This window comes from Rhipicephalus microplus, chromosome 3 (genome assembly GCF_043290135.1).
Source record: "Rhipicephalus microplus isolate Deutch F79 chromosome 3, USDA_Rmic, whole genome shotgun sequence".
NCBI lineage: Eukaryota > Metazoa > Arthropoda > Arachnida > Ixodida > Ixodidae > Rhipicephalus > Rhipicephalus microplus.
In genome coordinates this window covers 65412489-65439980 of record NC_134702.1, presented here as the reverse complement: position 1 = coordinate 65439980, position 27492 = coordinate 65412489, and the positions used below count along the sequence as shown (strand labels likewise).

The window sequence follows — 27492 nt, the reverse complement described above, 5'->3', positions numbered from 1 at the left end:
GTACGAGGCCAGGCGACCGCGCCGAGTGCGACTGCCTCGGAGAGTTTGAAAATATCGCTTTTCGTGAGCGATGACCGGCCGCACAAAATACGCGCGCTTCCTTTAGCTGCCTATACTCAGCTGCTGCTGGCATGCGCGCATTCAAGGACATCGCTTCAAAGCAAACAGGCGGAGTGAACAGCTTCAACGGCGAAGTAATCAAACACGCTCTTCGTGAGGTCACCTGACGAGACGGACCCTGGTGGATAGTCGCGACACTATCAGCCATCGCGTGGACGCGTAACATTGGGATAACCAAAACTAAACGCGCCGTGTTCGTTCTTCTCTCTGTCATGGTCAGTCTGGGATTACTAGACGGTGCTCGCTCGAGGAACGTCGTGATCGTCGGTGCCATTACCACCGCACTGCTGTTGCCCGGGGCCACTGGTGCCAACGAGGGATGTGGCAACACACCAGGTGACATGGCGTAGCAATGCAGACGTTCTGTCAACGATCGCGCCCGGTCATTCGGAAACGTACCCAGTAATAGCTCACGGCACATCGGCGCCGATAGCTCTTGAATCTTGAAGAAAAAAAAATTGATTCGGGGCCGTGTGAGATTCCTGATACCCTTACGTGACGTACAAGAATCAGTAGAATCTCTAATAACCACGTGTGCCTGCTTAATTGTGTTGTTTTTGAAATGCCCACGGTATCATCGATTAACGGGCGGTAAGAACAGGGAGAGTACGGGGGTGGGGGAAGATGAGATCTACGCTTTTACGGTGTCAAACATCGCCATGTGACTTAAGTGGCGTTCTTGTTGAGCTCTGTTGCCTATGAACTTCTCTGTCGAAATTGAATTAAAGTCGAGTACAACTTTGCCCGAGAATAATGTACAAGAAGTAAAGTTCAATTAGCGGCCGCCGCGGCTGCATTCTGAATGAGGGTGAAAGGCGCGAAAGGCCTCGTACCGCCTGCATGCTCTGGGTTCGACTTCAAGTGCAGACGCTTAGCCCCTGCACGGGAACTGCTGAACATAACCAATAGTGCAAGGGCTTAGCCAACGGTACAAAGTTGTAGCTGATTGGAAAAGGCAGCCTTGTAGACCTGTAGACTCCCCCTCCAGCTTAGTTACTTTCAAGATAAGACACACCGGTTATGCTTGCTTACGAGGGCTCACATTCACTTCCACCCAAATTTCAATCACAATCAAGCGACCGAAATATTTGTTTAATATCATTGATGAAATATTTTTAACGTTGAGGCTAATTTTCTCATGAGAGAACGACACATTTGTTTCAAAATTGCTATTTTTTAGTAATGTTCTTAACTCTACGTGCACATTGGGTGTAGCGTGGTGTGGGTATAACGTGGTGTGTTGTACCTGCAGGTGGCATTAGCTCGTCGTTAGCGGGTCGGTATTTATTGCTCCGCCTGAATTAACATCCTTCGTGGTATCACTGAGTCACTAGGTTGTTTACCTCCTGGTGAAGGAATCGGCGTCTTAGGAATTCGAGAAGGCGTGAGAAGATTAAGCACGGCGTTTAAAAGCGCTCTAAAACTGGACGAGAGAACGTATCAGATTCAAAATGTTGTTAAACAATGTGTTCGCGTGTGTGAGTGCTCGCGGAGGAACAAGAGGGACACCCCGTCAAAAATCGCTCCACTGACGAATCTGCACATCAGCTTCTAAATATAGTTTGATAGGGCACCACCATAGCAGCTGCATACTTTATCTACAGTACCCGACATGAAATAGCGCCCCAAGTGCGGCAGCTCATGACTACGTTCTCATGAGGGAAAAAAAAAAGTAACAGTTTCGTCGCAAGGGCGGAAAAATGAATGCGATAGCGAGAAATTGGAATGTCACAGGAAGAACGGCAAGTAGCTTGAAACTTGCTGCGCGCTGCTCAAGCAAAGGACGCTCAAAAAGAAACCACACAAGGCGAGCGCGAACAGCTGTCACAGCTCGACACCAGCAGCGCGCTGCTCAAACAGGACGCATACACAGAACAAGCGCGAACACAGAACTGTCCCAGTTGTTACTTCTACAAAACCCTATACTCCGGCTCTCATAGCTAGCAGCCCACTCCTTTCACAAATGCGGCCGCTGCAAAAAGCAAGACATGAGGAGGATATCCTCGTTGCTGACATATACATTCGATATTATACGGATTTCGTCACTGAACATTTTGTCCGCAGGCCTGCGGTTCAGTAAAAATGCGCGTATACTTGAATAATGTTAATTACCCATCTGTGCAGATGACAGCCAGATGATGTCTGTTCTGAAGCAAGCTGCCGACATGTTCATGCCTTGCATAGAAGGCCTCTACGACATGCCCATTCATGGCAATATCATTGAGGAGGTAAGCACACGCAGGGACGTAGGCAGAGCATATTTTCGGGGGGGGGGGGGGGGGCACTTTTTTTTAATTCAGAGGAAGAACCTCCTTGCAATAGTCATTTTTCGCTCTGTATGACATTGCGAAAAAAATTCGGGCGGAGGGGGGGAGGGGTGAGGAGGCACGAGTTTGGTGTGCTTGCCATTCGCTGGCTACTACACGGAGCACACGAAAATGCTAGACAGTTATGCACGCTTGACGGGCACTCATGTTGCGACAGTTTATCAGATGTTTCACAAAAGACTACGCTATTCATTACACAAATGTACGCGGTATAGAGAACCAATATGTTTCTTAGGTTCGCACGCAATCAGTGCCGTAATGTATACGAAAGTTGCCGGTGACGTATATTCGTGAACTGGTTTATTACGATGTGAAGATGTGTGTAAAAGCACTGAATAGTAACTGGTCAATGCTCAAGGCATGGGGAACTGAGTACCAAATAATTTCGTCGATCTGTCATGCTGTATTTGTGCAGTAACAAAACAAGAACGACTTATAGTAACACATTTTACGGCGCCAAGTGTTTTAGTGAATAGTTGGCGGTTACGACATGAAAAGAAACCGCTGAATTTAGCAATAAAACGATAAGTAAACAAGCGCAAGAGGGGAAACTCAAGGAAGACTATACGTATCATATTTAATTAACGAACTACTAAGTGCTGTTTTTTACGCATAACGTTTATTTAGTTAATTATAGACAAGCTGAACTTCCTTTGAATCATATTCAAGTTATGCACTAATTCGCAGCACCGTAGCCAGAAATGTTTTTTTCTGGGGGAGGGGCTGGTTCAACTATGCTTTATGTATATTCGCGCGTGCGTTTGTATGAGAGCATGTATATGGCGGAATAAAGTGCGACAAAAATAATAAAATAGTGATTACTTATTTTTGTATCACTTTTTAGAATTAAGCATCAATGCAGAAACTTTCCTTTAGGTGCGAGGTATGTGCTGCATAAATATTTCCAAGTTGCCACCATAGAGTATATTATTTTATAAAATAAATAAAAAATGCTCCAGAAATCTCATTTTGCTTTAACCTATACGGGCAAAACTAGACATTGCGTGGGCCAAAACGAGACAGTGCGAAAAAAATGACCGGTTTCCCGAGTGGGAACACTGGTTAGCCTGCGGAGCACATATGTTGAACTGCGATAAATGTGGTTTGTAATTTGCGACATGCGTGTGTGTTATGAGTGAACACGAGTTAGCCTGCGGAGCACATATGTTGAACTGCGATAAATGTGGTTTGTAATTTGCGACATGCGTGTGTGTTATGAGTGAACACGAGTGAACGCGCACGCACGTATGCTGCGAAAGACGATGTTTATTGATGAGACGCTTTGGGTATTTTGAGCAAGATGGCTTTATGGTCCGTAAAGTGAAGGGTGAGTGGGTCTGGTTGCAGCGGTCGAAGGTCGAAATTGGCAAAGACGTGGTCGATGCACGTCCCACGAACCGTGGTCGGATGATGTTTGCCGTCGTGCGTTGCTCGTTTCAGCGAGTACCGCGACTCTATGTAGTCGACCACCAAATCGTCCTTGAAGACGTCGACGTTGAAGTCGCCGACTATCACAAAGGGTCATTGTTGCGGTCGTTGTTTCATGCATTCTTCCGCGGCTTCGTCGACGTACGTCTCCAAGGCGGCACGCGATAGGTTGGGCGCGAGGTACATCATCATGACGTCGACTCCGCAGACGCTAGCGACGCAGTGCTCGCCGTTGGCGTGTTGTTGAGCGCGCGGAGAGGAGAAGCGAGCGCAGCGCGCGCTGTGTCGAGAGGAGGAAGGGATGCACAGATGGATGGCGGAGGAGGAGTGGAGGCTGCGGACGGCGACGGCGCATCACTAGCCCCTTAGTATAACATGCTCCGCATGTAAAAAAATTCATTCCTTTAATTTTTGCAGTAGAAATGCTTGAAATTCACTCTGTGGGCCCTTACGCAGTCTCAAGGAGTCTAGTCCATGAACTCCACGCATTGTATCGAGGCAGAACGGGGTGTTGTGTTGCTCCGAAATTGCATCCTCGTCAAAAACCACCAGTCTTTCTTTGTGCTGATGTTGTCTTTTGTTAAACGCTTGCACCTCATTGGATTATTGAACAATTCGATGCTAGAGATATGTGCTTGATTGGGCGAGTTGGTGATACATGATTGGTTGAAATGAGAGCGCACAACGTATATACGGTCAAAATAGACAGGGACAAGCGCTTGTCCCTGTCTATCCTGTCTGCGTCTACGTAGTGCGCTCTCACTTCAAACAATGATGCTAGAGGTGTTTTGACGCACCTTCTTCCCCTCTTTTTGTCATTCAAGTTGATGCAGAACTGCTCAGACATGTTATGGTTTTTAACTTCATGTCCCCCCGGATTTCTGAGGGAATCAATTTCAAACTGTGCCAGAATCATACTTTCTGAGCACTTTTTTTATATTTGGGGTATTGGAGAAACGTCGTCAAAACTCAATCGTAAGACGTGTTTGTGAATGACCTGACTCAGAGAGAGAGAGAGAGAGAGATGTAGACTATTAATTTCCGGCAGATTGCTGGGATGGGCTCCCACCTAGGGGCCAACGGAGAGACCGTGCCTCCCGGCAGCTTCCTTGACCTGCTGGATCGCCCAAAGTTCTTTATCCAGGCCCTAACTGAGCGGCGCAGTCCGCCAACGCGCCCGAAGGTCTTTATTGGAGGCCGCGACCCCAGAATTTCTGACTAATGCTGGACATTCCCATAGGATATGGTCAAGAGATTCCACCTTTTCTTTTTATGCGTCTCTTGAGCGCATCCTTGGGAACACGGAAACACCTCAATGCAGCGCGGATGGAGGGAGCCATGTCTTGAACATCAGTTGGTGCTTTTTCATGTCGTTTTACTTGCAGGAATCTCTATATGATATCCTGTTGTGCGTCCAAACTACCCTAAACAAATAATTGCAACATATAATGAGTGCAAGTAAATAGGTCAATAATGAATATTACTTTTTAGACAATTGGATGCTTTTTTGTTGCATTGTATCCCTCTCACATGCCAGAATTAAAAAAAGACCGCTTTGTCTCCGGGCAACAAACGAACTAAACTTTTGGTGTTCGATAGCTCGTAGTCTGAAGTAACAAAATAAAATATTAACATAGGAGTAGCTTCATGCACGGATCCAAATATTTGGCCGAGCAGAATTTCGTCCCTTTTTGACGGCTCAAGAACACACTGACACATGCTGCGCAATTTTTCCGCGCGAATGCTGTGAGCGATCATCAACATTTACACATGAAAAGATGGAGAAGGACCAGCACTTATCGCTGGAAAACAGAAAGAGAACAAGTTGTTTTTATGTTATATAGCTACAGAGGACGGCGAAGTGAAAATGTCGCGTTTTGCCTTGTGTCTTAATTTACCCCACCCTACTTTATACGCACAATCAATATTCAAACATTTTCCAAAAAGTTTAAACGCCCCCCCCCCCGGCTACACGCATGCTAATATGAAAGATTATCACGTGAGCGTTGTCTGGTACGCTGAACTGCAACTCAGAAGCGATAGTTACCTGATGAGCTGCATGTATAGCTTTTCGAAAATGAATACAAAGTTCCTTCGCCGTGACCTTGTATATAAGATAGGACCACGACAAAAAGACGTGTGGCGGTTCTTCACAGAAAAGGAGTTCAGAAAACCCACTAGATTAACGTGCGTCTGTCTTGCGAAGCAGTGGAGAGAAGGCACTGTTTTGCATAAGCGGCACGCACTGTACACACACCGACAAGCAGCTATGCAACAAATACGCTCTGGGAATGTTTTCGAGAAACAAGGCGCGGAGTCAGCGTTCTCCGCGCGTTGTTGACTCGGGGCTGCGCTGCGCAATATCCCTAGCCACTGCGAAGGTCGAATTAAGCAAAATTAGGCCGGACGACCCGAGACGGCTTAGGCAAAGGCGCGGCTTATGGGCTCCACCCTTCTTCGTCATAAGCAACGGCCTTGACCGGTGAAGACGGCCGTTTGCCAGCTAGGGTCCGCGCATGGCGGCGCTAACCAAAAGGAAACCCCGCACACCACACAAAAAGAAAGAGTGTTGTCACGGGTTTGGCGAGTGCCGACATGTGCACGTCTGCGACCCTCAATGCTGCGCGCCAAGTTCACCGGAGCAAACTGCACAGCAAGAGCGCACTCGTTTGTCATTGTTATTAAAGTGGGTCTCCTTGTCAGAGTTGGCCCACGTGTGAGATCAAATGTGCACTGAAAAAAAAAAAAAGAAAGTAAGAGATAAGCTGCCGTCTTAGAAGTAAGATGGACCGCCACTTCAACAAATTTATTTGCACGAGCACCCACGCAGCGCTTTTCAGCACCGGTAAATAAGGGACGTTGCGTATTATGTGAGCTTCCTGTTAGCTAAGAAATGCAGTTTCTTACGTAAGTAATTTAATACTGCCTACTAACTTCGATAAACTATTATTGCTTGCTGAAAAAAAGACTGACTTCGTTTGTTAACGAATGCAGTCATAATCAAGTAAAAAGGTTTGTTTCACGAGCGCATAGTTGTACGCTTATTGAAGTAGTTGAGAGTTTGACGCTATACCATCTGGTCAGGTGAAGGCATTGCAGAAAAAAAAAACGGGTCACTGACCAATGTCAGCATAAATAAAGAATGACGTTTCGGGATCCGTGCCCCTTAATCACAATGGAATGACGGCCGAGCAACAGGTTCTTTTGTAGCGTTGAGCGCACGGTGCAGTCCAAGAGTATACCAGTGGTTTAGCGTGGTAGATTATCTATTTAATTGCGTTAATCGTTCTCTGAATGATTAGTGGTTCGAGGTTGAGTCTGGTTGTGAAATTCCTCTCCGTAGCAGTGATGTGTGCGTTGTCCCAGTTTATCTCGTGGCCCGTCTTCTCGGCATGCTCCGCGAGTGCATTAGTCACTGTGTGACCCTTGGTGACGTCATTCTGTGTTTGCTTTAGACGCCTGCAGAAAGAACAACTTTCGCCTTGCTATTACCGCGCCATCCCTGCTTATCTTCATTACTCCCTCGTTATAACTTTACACTCGCGTGCTATCCCTCCCTGTCAGGTTTCAGCGTGTTCGTCGGGGTGATAGAAGAGAGGAAACAATCACAGCGAGCAACAAACCGCTGTCACGCTGCTTATACCTGACGGATTATATATATTAAAAAATTGCGGTGGTCGATCCGTGGGGCAATAAAACCCTTTAGCGAAGTCATTTTACCCTTAATTGGAAACGTATTGCAGGGCTCCTTCAACACATTGACAGCTGCCGGTGAAGCTGTGACATGACGGCACCCTTTTGGCTGCATAAGGTGGTACCAAGACGATGTAGTGCGTTCCTTCCGAGCTCGCTTCCAGGAAATCGGCCAATATCATACGCTCCCGTCCCGTATGCTGCGTAGTTGATGACGACATTGCCAAAGAGAAAGGGCAGAAATAGCTAGCTATTTCTTGTTGTCTTTGACACGAAACTGCAAATTCCGTGTCACTTGCAACGAAACAGAATATACTTGATTCGCATGTTCCCACTGCAAGAAGCTTGACCAAAAGCGTTTTTCTAACTTTGTTGAACAAGCGTAACAAGACCCTCTGAAAAAACAGGCCTGCCACATAAGTAAAAGCGCTAAAAGGCTTCATTCATAGACACGTTATTCTTTATCAGCGTTTATGAGTCTTACATTTGTTTGAATTACTCGTAGCAGGGACATTCAATTCTGCTTTTGTGCCGAAGTTTGATAATGCAATAGCCCTTCCTTCCCATCTCTTCCCCTTGCTCTCAGGCCATTCAGAGAGTGTGCAGAACCTACGACAAGTGCAACGAGGTGAGTTCGGCTCTCATTATATACGCGCAAAAACTCGCCCATGCCACCTGGTATTACGGAAAAAATTCGATCATTTATGGTCCAACTGTCTCCAAGAATCAAAGAATGTACGATTTTCGCAGTTTCTTCATGTCTGGCGTAGGAAAAAAATGTACTGCTTCTCAGAAGCTTAAAATTTATGGTATGTATACATTTATGTTCAGTGTTAGGCTGAGTCTCTTACCATATGTGTAGCATTAGTCAAAATCATATATGCTATGCTGCATGCGACTACCAGGCTGACTATAAGCTATAGGAAAACTTCATCTGGTATGTCCGGTTAATTAAAGGTCCTCAGGGATGAAAAGAATACATGCATTCGTCATAAAAATAACTGGATTGCTAAAACGCACTAAAATAACGAGAGAAAGAATGAGGAGAGTACAGCTCTAAAAACATTGACCTAATACTTGCATGTTTCACTGCAAATGTCGTCAAAAGACGATAGTCTGGCGTGTGGAGAGAGTGGACAAAACGTTTATTTTATGTTCTGCGCGGGAAAATCGGTGAATTGTATTCTGGAAGCGCTGCGTTAGAGAGTCTCGATTCGTGCTGCGAGGGCTAGTGAGCGCATCGAGGCACGTCACGTTAGACACGAGCGCCATCTGGCCGTTATCTTCGAAAACGAAAGAAGGCGTGCGCGCCCGCCGAGAAAGATGCGTGCCTGTCTCGGAGGCGATATGGAGTAGAACGCAAAGCGACCGGCAGGTGCCACCACCATGTCGTCTTAGCAAAGCGTTGGGAACACTTGCCTTTTTGAGCATAGCATTGCACTGTTAGCGCAGCGTGATAAACGCTACGGTTCTTAGAATTACTTATGTGCGCTCCTTCTCTTGTATAAAGGCACAAATAAAAAACATCAACATGGTGTTATGGTGCCTCAGATACGCGCAATAATTGCTTTTTAATTGACAATCGCACAAGTATGAACGCTGAAACTTGAGCAATATTGGTGGGTGCTGCGAATGGGGTTGGCTGTTTGAGGTATCGTTTGGTCATTTTGGTGCCAAAGGGGAATCAAGTAAATAAATCATTAACAACTTTTTTCAAAACACACACAAACTCCATCTTTCTTTTCCAAGGGACGGCTTTCAGCTCTCCCACAGCAGAGTACCGAGTACTCTAAATCGTTAACCACTTCTTCTGAACACACGACATAGCATTTGCCCCATTGTGTTGTCTCGGCAGGGCCGCAACCACGGTTGCGGCTTTACGATGAACACGTTTTGCTATCGGCCACAAAAACGATAACCACTGTGACTGCTTATTGTTGTCATGAACCGGTGCGAGGGAAGCGTGCCGTTCGTACGCGGAACGTTACGAAGCACTAGAATCACCGTGCACACTGACGCGCGAGCGGGTTTGTCACGTGGTATTTTTTCGTATTTCACGGGTATTTGTAATCAGCAGAAAAACACAATACTTAACAGATATAAAGTTCAAAACTATCTATTCGGACGTTTTGCAACCCGACCTACAACTTACTCGTTGAAATCTTTATCCATCTTTGTTCTTCGAAAAGTTAGTTAATTAAACACACATAATTAAACTATATTTGAGAACACCAAAACTAGTCTTATTAACTCCAGGTAACAATGAGCAACACGCATTTGGTGGCGTCGTAATTGCGTGTGCCGGCATATTTCTAAACTCTGGCTAAAGTTACCTGGGACACCCTGTATATTGTCACGGGGTCGTGAGGCAGACGAAGGGAGCCGACTTAGTGTTCAGGTTAAACCGTTCATTCGGCCGAAACTGTGGCCACGACAAAGAGAAGTCAGATTACAGCAACGCACTGGCAACGATAGCGGCGAGCAGAGCGTCGGCCGTCGATCAACTGACAAGCGCCGATCGGCATTTATACACTCACCATCGAACATTCTAGCGTTATCGCTAGCAGCGACGTAGGTTCCAGAATAATCAGTCATGTTCACGAAGTTGGCGTAATCTTGGCAAAACGATCTACAATTACCGTGCACCTTCTGTAACAATGAGGCGTCGTCGGCGCTGAACATTCCAGACAGCCTGACTTTGTGGGCGAAAACCGATGAAACCTAAGTGTAAAGAAGAAACTTGAAATGGCAATATGTACGTACACCAACAAAGTAAAGCTGTAGTCTCAGATGTCCTTCAACGCTCAGCTGGGCTCACGAGGCGATTGGGAGGCCGCGTCGTGGGCTCCCTGAGCCTTCGCCATAGGTTTTGGGACAGCACTTCACCTGGTGTAAGTCGACAACGCCTGTAGCCTGCGTGCAGTGAATGGCTGAAGTAGTGGCGAGGCGCTGGAATACGGTTGCATGCTTACCAAAAAGTGGAATGTAGGGCTGGTATATAGCGAGAGTAACTGTCAGCGAAGTGCTTGCTGCACATGGTCGATGAAGGCATGGGGCGCTCTCCCTCTCTGAGTTTGACTATCCACTTTTTTCTAAGCTTCGGGTCCTTAGGATAGCTGTGAAAGCTAACGCCGTGTTCACAGGTGGGTGATCGTTTAGAGGCACAGAGCAGTACTGCTCTATTGCGCAGCACTCGCCGCGGAGACAAGCAGCCGCAGTTAAAAAAAAAAAAAACCAAAGCGCTGTGCTTTTAAAATGAGCATTAAAAGCGGACACTCATGGTTGTTAGAACAGCGTCGGTAGAGCCATCACACACAAGATAATCAACCGAGCTCCGTTTTTGCCGAGTTTCACCGCGACCGTGGTTTCTATACGGCTCCGAGAGAAGCGCGCGAATTTTCGAACTGACATCATACAAGCGCGGTTCGCAGCGCCGCCATCGGTCGCCCACCAGGCCAGATCTCATTGGGATGTCGGCTTATATCGCGACTTCATTTGCTTTTCTTTTTTTGTTTGCAGATACCCGAGAATGTCGCTGATTGCCTCATAGAAATGACGGTTGAGTATTTGGTGAGTAAGACAAGGCTTAACTGTGCTCATAACGCCTATGGGTAATGACAAATATTCAGTGAAGGGCACCGAAATCGGCAAGATAATTTCGAAAGACATTGGAGACAAAGCGTTTGAGAGAAGAATAAATAATAGGGGAGGCACAAACCACGAAGCTCATGTACACTGTCGTCCTTTATGAAAGGGAACGCGAACGCGTGGTCTGCGCTCAGGATGGATGGATGGATTGATATGGCTGTACCCTATAGATCGGCTGGTGGCTAGCGCCACCAAGCCGTAATACTTAATGAACCAAAAACGAGATTTATTTTTTCTCCTTTAAATAGTGAGATTGAGGATTCGTACTTTGCAGCGAAGGGTTTAATTTTCACTCGTGCCTTGACTTTAGCCACCAATTTCGGAAAGTTCGCCCTCACCGGATATATAAAATGAGGCAGGTTCACGAGCATGCGCTGCTGCAATGCGGCTGATCACGGCTGCAACGTCTGCCTTGAAGGCGATCACTGAAAAAACAAAACAAAACAAAAAAACGTCGAGTGTGTTGATATAAATATTTCACGCCGAGAAGCACATACTTTCGGCACACTACCGGTAAATGTCGAAGAGAAAACTGCAGCTGTCTCGATATGAATGACCACGGCAGTTGCTCGATTTATTACTCGTGCGCTCACGTGATGTCTTCCGTCGATGACGATAGTTATAGCGCGAGAACAAAACGACGACACAGAGACAAGAAGGACACGAAAGACCATATGCCATACCAACTAGCCCAAGCTGCAACACGTCTTCCGTCGGGTTACTTTATATGCTCTGTATATGCACTGTATATGCTAAGACAGCATATACAGCATTTCTAATCTTCTGTATCTCGGATATGACCATGCATCATAGAGGCCCGAATGTTATCGCCTTAAAAAAAAATGTTTTGTTCACCCCTAACGGAGTGCCGAAGCAATTAACGTATTGCCAGATTTAAATGAAACTCGTATAATAAATGTCTGTGGTTTCAATGAAGGTGAGCCATTGAACTGTGTTTGTAGCTTTGGTGAAGCTGAAGCTTATGTGGCTTCCTGAGCGCTTGGAGGACGCCTATGTGTGCGAGGCACTGCAAGCTTTTGGGAAGGTCAAGACAATATCACAAGAAAGCTGGAAAGTAGCGGACATGGAACAAATGCGGACGCTAAATAGGGATGTTGTTTTGTCCCTTGCTGATGGAGTTCGCATTGCGGATATTCCTCATATTCTTGTTGTCTGCGGAATGCAAAGCTTCGTCCTGATACCTGGCCGCCCACCACTTTGCCTTCGGTGCAGTAAGGTTGGACACATCCGTCGAAACTGCAGGACCCCTCGCTGTGACAACTGTCGACGCTTCGGTCATTCGGCCGAAGATTGTGTTATGACATACGCCAACAAGCTGCGACAGCACACAAAACAGCCAGATGATAACCTACAAGAGCATATTATGGATGCCACCGAGGTTCTGGACGCAACGGGAGACACTCCGTCAATGTCATATGCTGCAGGATCTACCACAAGGAATCCAAAAGAGGAAAGAAAGTCACTCGCTGTTGACACAGTTGAAACTTCTGCGTGCAAAGAGCCAAGTGAATCATGCAAGCAGCATACCCAAAACGACTCCGCACAACCCATAGCACAAGTAGGAGTTCCTATGAAGAGTGCTGTTGCGCTGACCCATAAAGATGCCGAAGAACCACCAGTACAAGATACAGACTCTGGGCTGGATGCCGCAGAAAGTTCAACACCTGCTTGCGCTGCAGCTCCGCAGCAGCTTTTTCATCATGGTGCAGTGTCGGAAGATGATATGCAGATCTCTACGGATACAGCAATACTGAAACGTCGCGCATCCTCCAGCTCGGATTCAAGCAAAGAGAGTGACCCAGCGTCAGTGACTAGGGAGTCACGCCGTCGCCGAAAGTCCATGCCAAAGGGGAAGTGTCGCCGATCCCGATCTAGGAGGCCTGCTGGGGGCTCACGGGAAGCCTCAGCGCCAACTCTTGGGACTGATCAAGAAGGACAATAAGCGAATTAGAAGGTAGTCACCATGGCGCAGTCTGAGCGACTCATATTTGCCACCTTGAACGTACGCGGCCTTAGGTCTTAGCAGAAACAAGCACAGATCTGTACACTTCTCAATCGGAAGCGTCTCGACTTTGTCGCCATCCAAGAGACAAAGATCGAGAGCGAGGAAGAGACCGAGAAGGCCCTGCGACCTTTTCTGTCTCAGTTTAATGTGTGTGTCTCACATGCTAAAGGTTTTTCTGCGGGCTGTTGGTTGTTTCTGAGAAAAAGCCTACCCTGTTCAGCATTCTGCACTGGTGTTGATGAAGAGGGCAAGTATATATGCTGTGATTTTTTTTGTTGCAAGGAGTGCCATGGAGAATTATCAATCTATATGCGTTTAGTGATGTTCCGAAAACACTTGCGTTTTGTAATTGAACGACTTGAAGTGCGTAATTTAATTGACGTCGACAGATGCACGGTACTTATGGGAGATTTCAACTGCGTATGTGAAGCTATTGATCGTTATAATTCGTCTGGAAAGAGAGACAGGAGTGGTGTGCTTTTATCCGGTATTGTAGATAATGCAGGACTAATTGACATCGGGGTCTCGAACCGGGCAACAGCATATACAAGAGTACAAGGCAGCTCTCATGCTCGCCTTGACCGGATTTACGTGTCCTCATCACTCCTATCTCATAAAATTTCCTGCAGCACTGAAGCTGTATCATTCTCAGACCATGGTATTGTCATAGCGCAAATTGGTGAAAATCGTCACAAACAATTCCGTTCCCAGTGGGCCCTTTGGAAAATGAATGCGAAGCTCCTCTGTGATCAGGAATTCATGAATCGCGTCCAGATGGCATTGAGGCAATCTTTTTCGATTGGTTTTCATATCTTCGCTGCTTGGGAGCTTTTTAAACAAAAAGTTCGTGCTATAGCTTTAGAAATTGGGGCTGTTAAGCCTTTCTATAGAAAGACTTAACAGTCTTTCTATAGAAAGAATGATGAAAAGATACTTGTTAAAAGTCTTTGCAATCTTTATGAGATGGAATGCGAAATGCCGGGAAAGTACATCAAAGATATTGAGAATATTAAGTGCCAACTACAGAGATATGATGCTGCTCGCTACCAAGGGGCACGTATTAGATCTCGGAACCAGCGCACTTTAAATTCTGAGCAACCGACGTGCCAAGCTTTACTTGATGAGCAACGCCATGCGATTTCTAAAGTTATTCCAGACTTGTACTTTAACAATGTGCTCATAAAAGATAACGGAGACATTACTTTGGCGTTCGAAACGTACAATAACAGCTTATTTAGCTCTCCCTCTGATGATCTTGACGCTCACCTCAAGGCTAGTTTTGTTTCTCTTGTGAACCCCTTGAAGGACAATGATTGTGCAGTCATTAATGGGCCCATTACTATACAGGAAATCGAGCAAGCAATCGACAACTTGCCTTTATTGAAAACACCGGGGCCTGATGGCATCTCAGGCGAATTTTACAAAGCTTTCAAGAAAACGCTTACTCCTATATTGCTGAATATTTTTCAGATGAGTTATGACATGGATACACTCCCACAATCTTTTTGCAAAAGTCACACTGTGTTAATACCAAAAACAACTGACAAGGAAAAACTTTGCTTCGTCGAGGGCTATAGACCAATATCGCTGTCAAATGTGGACTACAAAATTTTTGCAAAAGTATTAGCAAATAGGTTGCAATTTGCTATGTCGATCCTCATTGGGTCTCATCAGACATGTGGGATTAGAGGTCGATCCATACAAACCAATATACATGTCACTCGAACAGTGCTTCAATACTGTCATGGTTCTCAAAAACATCTTGCAATGCAACAGGTAGACCTTGCAAAAGCTTTTGATCGTGTTCGTCATTCCTTCCTTTTTTCTCTTCTCGAACAAGCTAATGTTGGCAAAGTTGTTCTTAAAGGCGTTAAATTATGCTATAATGAATGCTCAACTCGTCTGATAGTTAATGGCCAACTCTCTAAGCCAGTTTCTATTCGCTCTTCTGTAAAACAGGGATGCCCGATGTCACCTCTTTTATTTGCACTTTATCTACAACCACTGTGCTTAAGCATAATACAGTCGAGTTGCATTCGTGGCTTTAGAATATTAGGCAGCGAGGTTAAAGTATTGGCTTATGCAGACGATGTCGCATTCTTTTGCACAGATAAACCAAGTGTCGAAAATGTGATATATACTATTGAAAAGTTCGGCGTAGTATCAGGAGCTCGTTTAAATGCCTCTAAAAGTTTAGGATTGTGGTTTGGCTTGTGGGGTAGCACACCAAACCACTTTGCAGGGATTAATTGGACAAGAACTCCTCCAACATACCTCGGTGTACCATTGCATGCATATAGATTCAGTGCGCATTACTGGAAGGAACGCGTCCCTAAGCTTGAACGACAGGCGCAGACATTTGTGCTCTATCGACTTTCGATATTTGGGAGAGCTGAAGCTTGCAATACTTTCTTAGCAACAAAACTTTACTATGTATTGCAACTTCTTCATTGCGCAAGATTCTATATACAACGCTTTCATCGGATTTTCGCTACTTTCATGTGGTCTTCGACTTTTGAGCCCATGCGTCGTGATAATATATTCAAGCCAGTTAGTGAGGGTGGGTTAGGACCAAAACACCTTTATCTATGGCAAATAGTGCCCCGATTCTTCTTTTTTCGAGACAATTCCCATCCTGTAATCCGTTCCTTCTTGCAGGTTACACTTGTTGATTGCTTACCAGATTTAATTGTTTCATAGAACTTTTCCGAACGCCCATGCTTGTGGAGATTCATGCAGGAGGTTTACCTCGCAGTTCAGTTCCTTAAAGCTCGCTTCTCTGTAGAATACCTGTACACAGTATCGCGCAAGGTGCTGTATAAGGACCTACTGAGTACACTCTTCCCACCTCCATTGTACCGTTCACTGTACGCCAATCTTCCAGGTCACGATGTGTTGAAGCGAGTGCGCAAAATGTACGTTTTACCGAATTCAAAAACATTCTTCTATAAACTCCACTCTGAAACATTGGAGGTAAACACATGGTTAGAAAGAAAAGGTATTTTCATTCTGTCTGTTAACTGCCGTCTATGTGATGTGCCGGAAACGATTGAACATTGCTTTGTTAGCTGCAAAGATGCCATACTGTTTTGGGATGTCCTTCAGCGAGCACTGAAAAAACGTTTCGTCATTAATTCTCACACAATACATTATCTTCTGCCAGCAGCGCTTGATGAAGTACCATATGATATGTTTTTCCTCATGGGTATGCACAGCTTGTGGAAGACACGAATGCAAGACCGCAATGTAGAGCCCACCACCTCTTCAAGCGCACACTTCATTCAAATGGCTATCCATCTAAAAAACATTTACGACGAGCTAGACTTTAGACCGGACTGGTACTCCGTCTTAGAGAACTGTTTGACCTCACCCCTTTTTTGTTTGTATAACACAATGTGAAGAACTCTCCATGTGAAGAACTCGTGCTGTGTTAGGCATTTAGTGTTTATGAGTAACACTTGAACGCTTACTTTCACGATTTGATTGTACTTTTGTTCGCTTGATTTTGTCATGATTGCCCAAGTACTTTAATAAATACCATGGTAGAAAAAAAAAATGTGTTTGTAGCTTTGGCACTAGTGCATATGCTATGTGGGTTTGTTACGCGTATTTCTTTACTTCTTTTTTAATAGCAGCAAAACGGGAGTGTTTCTTTTTTTCTTCATATATGAAAACAAGAACCTTTTTCTTTTCTTACAGTCAACGATAAAAGATTTTCCCTACGACCCAAATGTAATGGCACAGAAGACTTTGGTGAGTTGTACGACTTTTAGATTATGTACCACATGTTACACTCTTGAACTCAGTTCAAAAATTGGCACCAACAAGCAGGCATTTGTAGGTACAAACAAATGCCACCAAAATTGGCAGCTGTGCCGAAAAAGAAAGGTTTTCATTATTAAGTATCAATGGCACCTGTGAGGTTGAATAAGAACTGTAATGTTAATGTACAAGGGAGCAAATAAAACTCACAGAATGCTTTGCAAAACTGGCAGCAGAGGTTTAGTCACATTAGCAACATCGCCGTTTGCCACTTAGGACAGAGAAATAGTAATCAGCTGGTTGACGGGCCCTGACGTCCCATCAGGGCTACAACAGACGCCGTAGTGGTGAGCTTTAGATTTACTTTCAATGCTCATAACCACTTCAAACATAAAGGCACATCTAAATAAAAATATCGTGGGTTAGCATCTTACTGTGCTTCATGGTTTATCCAAGCTGCTGGCATCTGAAGTCACTTGGCATACACGGCATCCTTGATGCTTACCTGATGATTTTATCAACAATAACATGGGACAGTGCTTTCAGCTACAAAGTGCCATAACAATGGCATTCTACGTACATAGAAAATCAGTCCAATCCATGTAGTGTTTAAATTCTGAGCACACTGAATATTTCGTTTTGCAAAGCTTCAACATGAAGAGCATCCTCCCAACAGCTGCCAGGCACAGACTGTACAGTAAGTGCGTTTAACATTCAAGATTGAATCATGCTTTCTAGCTGAAAAAACAAGAACAAACACAGCATATTTATGGAGTGAATGACGATGAGTAGGACAAAGCATTTGTTCAAACGGATGGTCGGACAGAGGCACAGACGGCCGGCCGGACGCTTTGCCCTACTTATCATCATTCACTTCGTGAATATGCTGTGAATATCCACTAATGCCATCTATTTACATTCTTCCCATGGATGGATGGATGGATGGATGGATATGGCTGTACCCTTTGGATCGGGTGGTGGCTAGCGCCACCAAGCCGTAATACTTAATGAACCACAAACTAGATTTATTTTTTTTCTCTTTAAATAGTGAGGTTGAGAATTCGTACTTTGCAGTCAAGGGTTTAATTTTCACTCGTGCCTTGACTATAGCCACCAATCAGACAACCTCCTTCTAGTTAATTCTACCCGCTTAAAGTCTATTTTGCTCTCCCTGTCCCTAAACCCCAGGGCTTTGAAAAACTCTGCGCCATCATCCTGAACAATAGGGTGAAGCCCTTTACAGAACACTATCAAGTGTTCGGCACTTTCCTCTTCCTCTCCACACGCACTGCATACTGTGTCTACCCCTTCGTATTTGGCCCGATAAGTCTTGGTTCGCAATACTCCCGTCCTGGCCTCAAACAGCAGAGAACTACTTTGAGTATTATCATAGATCCTTTCCTTGGCAATTTCCTGCTTAAAAGTTCGATAGATCTCTAGTGCAGACTTCTTAATCATGCCAATTCTCCACATATCAATCTCAGCTTCCTTCACTTTCTTTTTAACCGATAACTCTTTTTGATTTGGCCCCCTGCTGTTTTCTAAGTATTTACCAGTCAATTTTCTGGTTCACTTCCTCTGTTTTGTATCGAATTCTTCATGTACAAGTAGCTGAATACCTTCCTAGAAAAACGCTCCTTCCCCATTTCTCTCAATAGCTTCTAAAATTTTATCTTGCTGCTAGCTTCCCTGCCCTCAAATGATGTTTATCCCATATCACCTTGTACTCCCTGATTTGGTGTATTCCCATGAGCTCCTAAGGCAAGCCTACCTATTCTACGTCGCTAAATTTCTAATCTTGCTTGAACTTCTGATCTCATGCACAAGACCGCATTGCCGAACGTCAGACCAGGAAGCATGACTCCTTTCCATATTCCTCTCACCACATCATACCTATTGTAATTCCACAGTGCCCTGTTTTTCATCACCGCTGCATTCCTGTTACCTTTAGTCGTCACGTATATTTCGTGTTCCCTTAGGTACTCGGCCCCATTGCTTATCCATACGCCCAGATATTTGTATTTATCTATTATATCTAGCGTGATCTCTGGTATTTTAAGCTCACTACCTTCATTGTCATTAAAAATCATGACTGCTGATTTTTCCTCACTGAATCTGAAATCTAACCTATTTCCCTCATTACCGCAGATGTCCATCAATCTCTGCCAATATTCCTTGTTGTCGGCCATTAGCACTATATCATCGGCAAACATCAATGCTGGTAGTGCCTGTTCAATGAGTTTTCCTTGTTTGACGAAAGAGAGGTTGAAGCCCAGTCCACTTCCCTCTAATTTGGCCTCTAATCCTTGCAGGTACATCATGAGTAGACAGGGGTGACAAAGGACACCCGTGCCTAAGCCCCGTTTTACCTCTGCAGGCTTGGATACCTGTTTTTCCCACTTTATAACTACCTTGTTACCTTTATAGATATTCTTTAAAAGATTAGTGTCTACATCTTCCATGCCTAATATGTCCAGTATTCCCCACAATTCCTCTTGAACCACGATATCGTACGCTCCCTTGATATCCAAAAATGCTAGCCACCGGGGCCTGTGTTGCTTTTCTGCTATTTCGATGCACTGCGTCAGTGAGAACAGATCGTCTTCCAACCTCCTGTGTTTCCGAAACCCCTTCTGCAGTTCCCCCAGCACCCTCTCATCCTCTATCCATGCCTGCAGTCTTTCCTTTATAATCTGCATCGCCAGCCTGTAGACCGCTGATGTCACTGTTATAGGACAGTAGTTGTTTATGTCAGCTTTGTCCCCTTTTCCTTTATAGATTGTGCTCATCCTGCTAAGTTTCCATTCATCGGGGACTTCACAATCGATTATTATTTTGCTGACTGCCTCTCTCAAAGACTGCTTATACTTCGGACCTAATGTCTTTATCAGCATAATTGGAATGCCATCTGGGCCTGTTGATGTACTACTAGGAACCCTCTTCTCAGCCCTTTCCCACCCTCGTTGTGAAAATGGAGCCATTGGGCCACTTGGTTCATCCTTGTCTATTGTGGCGCATAAAGCACTTCTTTGTTGAAATTTTTCTGTCGCACTTGTTCTTATTTATTCAATAGCTTCGTCCCCTTCTAGCCTAGCACCTTGAGCTGTAGTTATAAATGTCTGCTCTAGGCTAATCTCATTTCTTAGGGAGTTTAGATGGTTCCAAAATTCGAGCATATACAGACAACGCATGGGCATATACAGACAATGCCTTCTATTGAGCAAGACATAAACTAGAGGTGGCTACATACAAATGGAGGAGAGAATGACCCACAGCCTAAGGAGCTTCACCCCTGAAAAAAAAAAAGCGAACAATATTTCGCTAGCAACGTACTGATATCGCGCAATACATAACATGTTGTGTTTATACATGTGTTGTCGGCAGTGAGCTAGGGTTGAGCCATAATGCCGTTCTTCTCAAATGCCACATTATCCAATCCATGAGCATGAAATCATTAGAGCAAAAAAGCTCACAATTATCATAAAGCTGGCTTCGCTAGAAAACTGACACAGAAGCAACACATCAGCGAACAATATAACTGGCGCTTTATTCCGTGCACTATAGTTGAATACAGGTGCAAGAAAGCAAGAAGCTTTTAAGGCTACAATAGTGATCACAGCATGTTTACACTTAACAGCATAATGCAGTTATTCATTGAGCAGCAGAGACTAAGAACATGTGCATAAAAAACCACATAAACATGACTAAAAGTGTCGCTTCAACAGTGACTTCCAACAATGACTGCCATATTGAAACACTGCTAGATGTGCAAGTACCCTTTATGAAAAGAATGAAGCAAACAAAGCAAAAGTTTTTTTTTGCATGTTTTTCTATCACAATGACATGGCAGACATTCTAACCATAAGCAAAATCATCCATAATTCAAGAACAACGTTGTGCAGCATAACGAGGCTTTAAGCTAGTTTTAAAATGAGACTGCAAGACAAAACAAGCCTACGAAGAAACATCTTGGAAACTTAACCATACACAGCATTTCTCCGCTGCTGTGCTGCATTCTGAAATTCTGAAAAGAGTGTGCATGAAAAATGCTACACAAACAGCTCCCACAAATGCCACTGTATTTGCGAGGCTGTTTCAAATTCAGCACATGATCAATACGCATGAGTTTTTTATGTAGATAATCCATCCTCAATTGTGACCCATTTGTATGTCCAAGCTAGATTTCCCGTGAAACTGCAAAATTTCTCTCAGCTTCGTAGATTGACCCATCTGTGAACAGTCCAAGTAATATGTAGTACTTGATAGTGGACAGTTACCAAAGGTACAGTCATGGAGAAATAAAATGCCAACAAGAAATTGCAAGCTAGGATAAGTTTCGCGACAACTCTACAGCACTGTTAAAGACAGCTAATAGCTGGTAGTCAAAAATGGTTTGGGCCTTGAATTAAGTGTGCAAATTGAAATGATGTCGACAAAAAGCATGTTAGTGAACTCTGGCTTAACTGTACCTACATTTTTCATGACTGTACGCTCACTGACTGCACCTATACAACAATTCTGAGCTTGGCACAGCAATGACAGCAGCTCGGTGCACACACAGCACTAAAATTAGTGAATTGAAAAGATGCGTATTTATGAAAGTATGAAAATATTTGGGAAATTTTGAATAAATAAGTGAATAAAGAATTTACGTTTTCGAATCAAATAGCTATACTAGGAGAATTTTCACGTTTGGCCTTTCTCTGCAGTAGTAGTGAGAAATCATTAAAGTGAAACCACAGGTGAACGTGCTTCATTCAATTGAGGTAAAAGGTTCATGCCGTTCTAGGCACACAATGTTTCAAAAACTGAGGTGCTTCATTATATAGAGGATTTGACTATACTCATCTTAGCTGCATAATAAGGTTTAATCATATTCAAATATAAATGTGTTTGAACAATTCTAGAACAACTTGAATGCAAACGTAAAATAGACGAGATTAATTTAGGCTACCATAGCAGATGTAAAACGAGAGAAGTTGCACAGCGATACTATGTCAAGTGAGGTGAGACATAGACTGTCCAAGACATCTTGGCTATGTGAAAGAGCTGCTTACTTCTTCCTCATCCTTCCTTCAAGCGTCTTTTCAGTAAAAAGAGCTCTATTACCTACAGTGCAATGACAGCTGATAACATTTCTGAGAAGCAGACTTCAAAATGCAAACAATGTTTTGTACTAATTACGTGAACAGCCTTTATAACAAAAAACTCTGGCAAAATCACTTCAGTGTTTCATTTGGTGTTGACACTACTCAATCTGTAAATGAATTATCAATAAAATGTTTACAAACCCTTTCGTTACATCTCTGCAGTTGCTTTTCTTTTTTTGACGGTGTTGTCCACTTGCCATTCTATATAACGCTAGTTTTCAGAGACAAGTTTGAACCTAGTGTAGGCTGCAGTACAGGAGAGATAATGCGAAAATGAGCAAATGATAAGAAGCAAATTTGTGCAACATATGATGCAAGTCAATGCAAACACCTTGAAGCCTTTTCACATGATGGGTGTGCAAGAAATAGAAGCAAAAGAAATCACTTTAAAATATTTCGTCATGTCAGAGTCACTTTCAAACTTGGGCAGGTACATGCCTCAGTAATATCCGAAAATCTTTACTAGACACATTTCCAAATTTATGAGGATGCAATACGTACTACTACACATACCCTGTAGAGTTTTTTAGATATGCGGTAATACATGCGCTCCGAGTAACAGCACGTAACCAAGCAAGTACAGGCACAGATGGGAGTATCCACATGTACATTGGAGACGTACTACACACAAGGACGCCAGCGCCCCAGTAAGCAATTTTTTCTCACTCAGCTTTTCACGCATTCTCCCAATAAAATAATCTCGCAACAGTTACACAGTAATGACTAGCCCAACTAGTGTTCTTCCTAGACAATTATAATGCCGGTAGTGTGCAAATGAGGTTATTTAAGGCTAACATATTTTAACAGTACCGGAGTAAAAGAAAACAAAAGCTTCACGCCCTACAGCTGAAACTTCCCAATGAGGCTAGCTATGATAAAAGGCATAAAGTCAATATAAACTACCATGCATGCTTTTTTACACTGGTTTTATTTAAGGCAAAAATTTTAAAATCCAACATTCAATAATGCAACGAGACGGAGGCTAGCGAATGGGATAATCTGACCCAAGTTCTTCAAAAAAAGACCAACAAGTTTTACACAAAAAAGCTCAATATGAATTGTACAATGGGCTAAAAAAAAAGAGTGATATGCAGAATAAACACCTAAAAGTAAACAAACAGAAAGGATGCTGCAGTACGTGCCAAGTGGCTGGTTATAATGAGTAGCAAAGCAACGGCTCCATTAAAAACACTGGAACTCAGTAACTTACAATATAATAAGGAATGTCGCTACAAAACTGGCACTCATGTGCGCCATATCTCTGCAACGGTTATTACATATTGTCTTGCCCATACTGGAATGTTGTAGTAAAAAAAAAACACATGCTGCACTTAGCAGCACAGTGTTGTTTGAGCTTTATGGCAGGTTACAGTTACCCTGCCTATTTCTAAGAAAGATGAATGACGGCAGCGATTTGATAAAAAAACCAGCTCAAAAATAAAATGATTTTGCCTGAAATCCAGCACACCCACCTATCATCCATCAAGCACCAGTACTCTATTCTCACTTGTTTGCGACCCCATTGAACACTGCTAAAACTAACCATATGGGCCTGCCCCTGTACAGTAAAATCTCATCATCTTGCGTCTCACATAGTCAACTAAACGAAGTCAGATTAAGGGTTCTTATTTTCAATGTACAAAGTGAAAGAAAATCTATTGGTAAAGTGTTCACAACAGCTCACTGAGATATGCGAGTACTTCCTCAAGCTCACTCTGCACTTCTGTCATGAAAAAATTTTCTATAGTACGGTATTCCTTTTAACCTCACATAACATGGCAATAGCCACGGTTGTCAGCTCTGAACAGCTGAAGCTCTTCAAAAGGAACACTGACATGCATGCCATCATTTCTTTTCAAAACGAACACCTGAAGAAAAAAAGATCTCTATGAAACACTTGCTATGACAGTATGCGATGCACTGTTTTAGAGATACATAAAATGTAGTTTTTAGCAAGTTTAACAGTCCCTGTGTAACGTTTTTAGTTTCTAATGCAGCTTTGCCTTTGGTCAAGAGGCAAATGCCAACTACTAAATGCATATGCACAGGAAAGAAGCAATGTGAGCAAACTATAAAATCTCCTTCAAAGAAAGCATGCCTGCATGCACTAGGAACTGCAAGTTCAGCCATCTGGGGCAGTATTTTGAAAGCATTCTGGCTTAGAACGGGAGAGGGATTGAACAAAAAGACGAGAAGAAGCAAACAGCCAACAGGCCAGCTGAGGGTACTGAGATATGCTTTCAGCGCATGAAGAAATATAGCATTCATACAGCTCAACATCGATATTGATGACAGGCACTGTTTTTCAAAGCTTCAAATTTCAGAGCAGGATGACTTGACAATTTATTTGTGTGAATGTCTTGAGTGAACACTAAGTGGTGTCGCGATTTGACGAGTTGTTCAGTAGCGATTTCAGGTGCGAGATTGAGGTAAGCCAGAAGCAAAACAGACTAATCTGATTCTCCGGGCTCAATTGCTCACGTTTTGATCCAATTCAGGCTATCCGGAGACAGTTTTTATATCTATGCTATCGATAGAACGGGGTCCGAGTCTCTTCCGACATCTCCTAGCCCATTCTATGCAAATTTCGTGGCTATCCGTCAGAATAGCCTGAATGAATCCCATGTGGCTTCCCCTCATCCTTTTGATTGATCGCTTCTCCATTCTAAGCAAGAACGCTTACAAAATACCGCACCCTGACGCATAGTGCTACCAACACATGTGCTCTTGATTTGGCGCTTCGCGTGCATGCTGTGGAAGTTGTGTGAGCAAAGGCCACAGTATGAAGCTCCCTATGTTCAGTTACGGAGATGGCTTCAGAGATTTTCTGTGCATGCCTCTGTGATTCTTGCAGCCTGTATTTTGTTACAAGGTCAAGCTTACATGTACAACACGTGAAATGCTTTGGATACACTGACGCAACAAAATGTGAACACCAGGGGTGAACATCATGCGCAAACATTAGGTGTGATTTTCTACATCAGGGGCCCTCAGCACATTGGTGTCAGAGAACCCTTCTAAGCTTCATTAAGTGCAAGGAAAACTACCCCCTCCCCCCTGGCGAGTTTTTTTCATTTTTACTTTTAATAAAAATAAATGCGTTGAGATGTGCTTATTGATGCTTGGGCTTGAATAATCGAGGCTCCCCAAATCGATCACAACTCGGGACCGACATCTAAGTGAGTTCAGTAGGTTAGTGCAAAACAAGGGAATATCTATCAGCGGCCTGCAAAACCCACTTTGAGAACCCCTGTTCTACTGGATGCAGAACGCTCAACAAATGCTCATATTCGAAGCATACAACACACACAAGGCTGCATACGAGAAGCATCACAAACCGGTGCTAACTCTAAGTAATATCTCGCTATCACAAGGAAAATGACTCTACTAAAGAATGCCCTTCGCAGCACCATTTGCCGCCGTGCGGCACATGCAAAAAGGCGATATGCCGTTTCATGAAAGCTGCTATAATATCACACGCCAGAATTCGTTTCTCATATCCCGGCATAAAACGCTCGTACAAATCCTGCCAACTTCAAATTCTACAGCATTCACAATAAGTATGGTGTTTCGAAAGCCATAAAAAAAGCTGTAAGCTCAAAGAAAGATACAATGGTTGTTCCCTAAGCAACTATCTCTATTAAAAAAAACTAAAAGCAAGAGCTATGTCAAGCATTGTTGACAGATCAGCACGATTTCCAATTTTCGTCATTGCTGTCCTAACATATAAGCAATAAAATATTTCTGCATTTTTTAAGGGAAATTTAAGCTGTAGCAGATTTATACATTCCGTTTCGTGTTGTCCCAGAAATTAATGCCCCTGTAACAGAGAGAAATGCATTGTCTTTTGCCACATTTAATGGTATTAGACTTGTGAAAAGACGCACAGCAAAAGCTGATGCACTTAGCTTAAAATCAGAGCAAACATGTATGAAAGCATTGAAATAAAAAAAAATTCATACTGGATGCACAAGACATCTGGAACAAAGTGTATCATTGTTGAAATTTGGTTTACTTCCTATTTATCGCGACCATCACAGCAATGACTTCAGACTGCATTATTAAGCGACCAATACTCATTCATGCCACGCTGCACTCGACTCAAGTTTGATGAGCTGTTTACAAAAAATTTGACTAATGCTATCCTAAACCCAATAATTGTAATGTCAGTTGCTTGTCTAGTAAAGGATATGTAGCAGCCTTATGTAAAAGATAAGGCTGCTTGAAAAAATCTGCATTGTGCATTACATTTTTCCTCCTGTTCTTGTATTTCCTTTCTTTAATGATCTTCAGAGAAACAAAATACTGTCAAACACGTATATAAAATCCATATAAAACAATTCTACGTGTACCTCAAACAGTTGTGAAATCCCCTTGCATATATTTTCAATATATAAAACGCTTCATGTAATGAATTAACTACATGTACAGCTCTTTTGTGTTCCCCTTCAGGTTCGGTATATTCACATTAGACTGTAGAGCGAATTTGAAATGCGCCTAAACGAGTTGCCGTAAACTATGTGATGCAAATGTTCTCTTCAAACGACATAAAATTTCATCGGGTAATTAAAGTAATGCCACAGTGTATATGCAAATATAAGATTAAAATGGGCTTTAACTTATATGCAGGAGTAATGAGTTCTCTTCTGGCGAGGAGCAGATGTAGAGACTTCACATTAGCATTTCATTAGCCTTTAGTATTTCTTTAAAGGGGCCCCGCAACGCTTTTACAAGTTTTCATCGAATGGCTTCATGAAGAGTGAATTGCTTCATGAATCGATTATCACAAAAATGTTTCTAATCAGTCAGGCATGAATCAAGTTACAGGGATATGTTGCGTGCTTTAGTAAGCGCTTTCTCTCCTCTTTTAGCATGAGCAAGCGCGCTGAAAGCTACAGAAATGGTGTTGACAAGGAGGCAAGAACATACGTATACTATAATTGGCGTGTATTATGAACTTGAGCACTTTCTTCACTTTAAGAATTAAATGTACATTCCCGGCCGTGCGCTGCGCTATAGCGCTATAGTGTTTGCCACACATGTTCTCAGTTGCCTCAACTATCAATCGGCAGAGTTTTTTACCCTGCTAAAGAAGCGTTGCGTCGCCCTCTTAACACAAAGGCTGTAGCCTCGTTTAACATTGCCTTTTCCCTTCACATTTCCAGGGTTGCATGATGAGCTCGAAGACGGTGCCACGAGAGAAGCAGCGTTTCTTCGCCGCGCTCCACTGGCTCCTACTGCTGCTTAAGTAGCAATGTCTCTGCTACTTACTACTCGTTCTTTGGTTAGTGCTGAATAAAAACCTCCTCTGGTCGCCCACATGACCTGTGAGACCGCA

At 43.5% G+C, this 27492-nt stretch overlaps 1 protein-coding gene across 1 annotated transcript; it reads left to right on the top strand.

Moving 5' to 3' along the window:
- The first annotated feature begins 209 nt into the window (after nt 1–209).
- On the top strand, nt 210–27492 carry LOC119174184 (uncharacterized). The gene is made up of 6 exons (XM_037425011.2): nt 210–456; nt 2245–2348; nt 8155–8196; nt 11088–11138; nt 16942–16995; nt 27320–27492. Exons 1-6 carry the CDS (start codon nt 333–335, stop codon nt 27404–27406), a joined length of 462 nt encoding a protein of 153 aa, XP_037280908.2. The 5' UTR covers nt 210–332; the 3' UTR covers nt 27407–27492.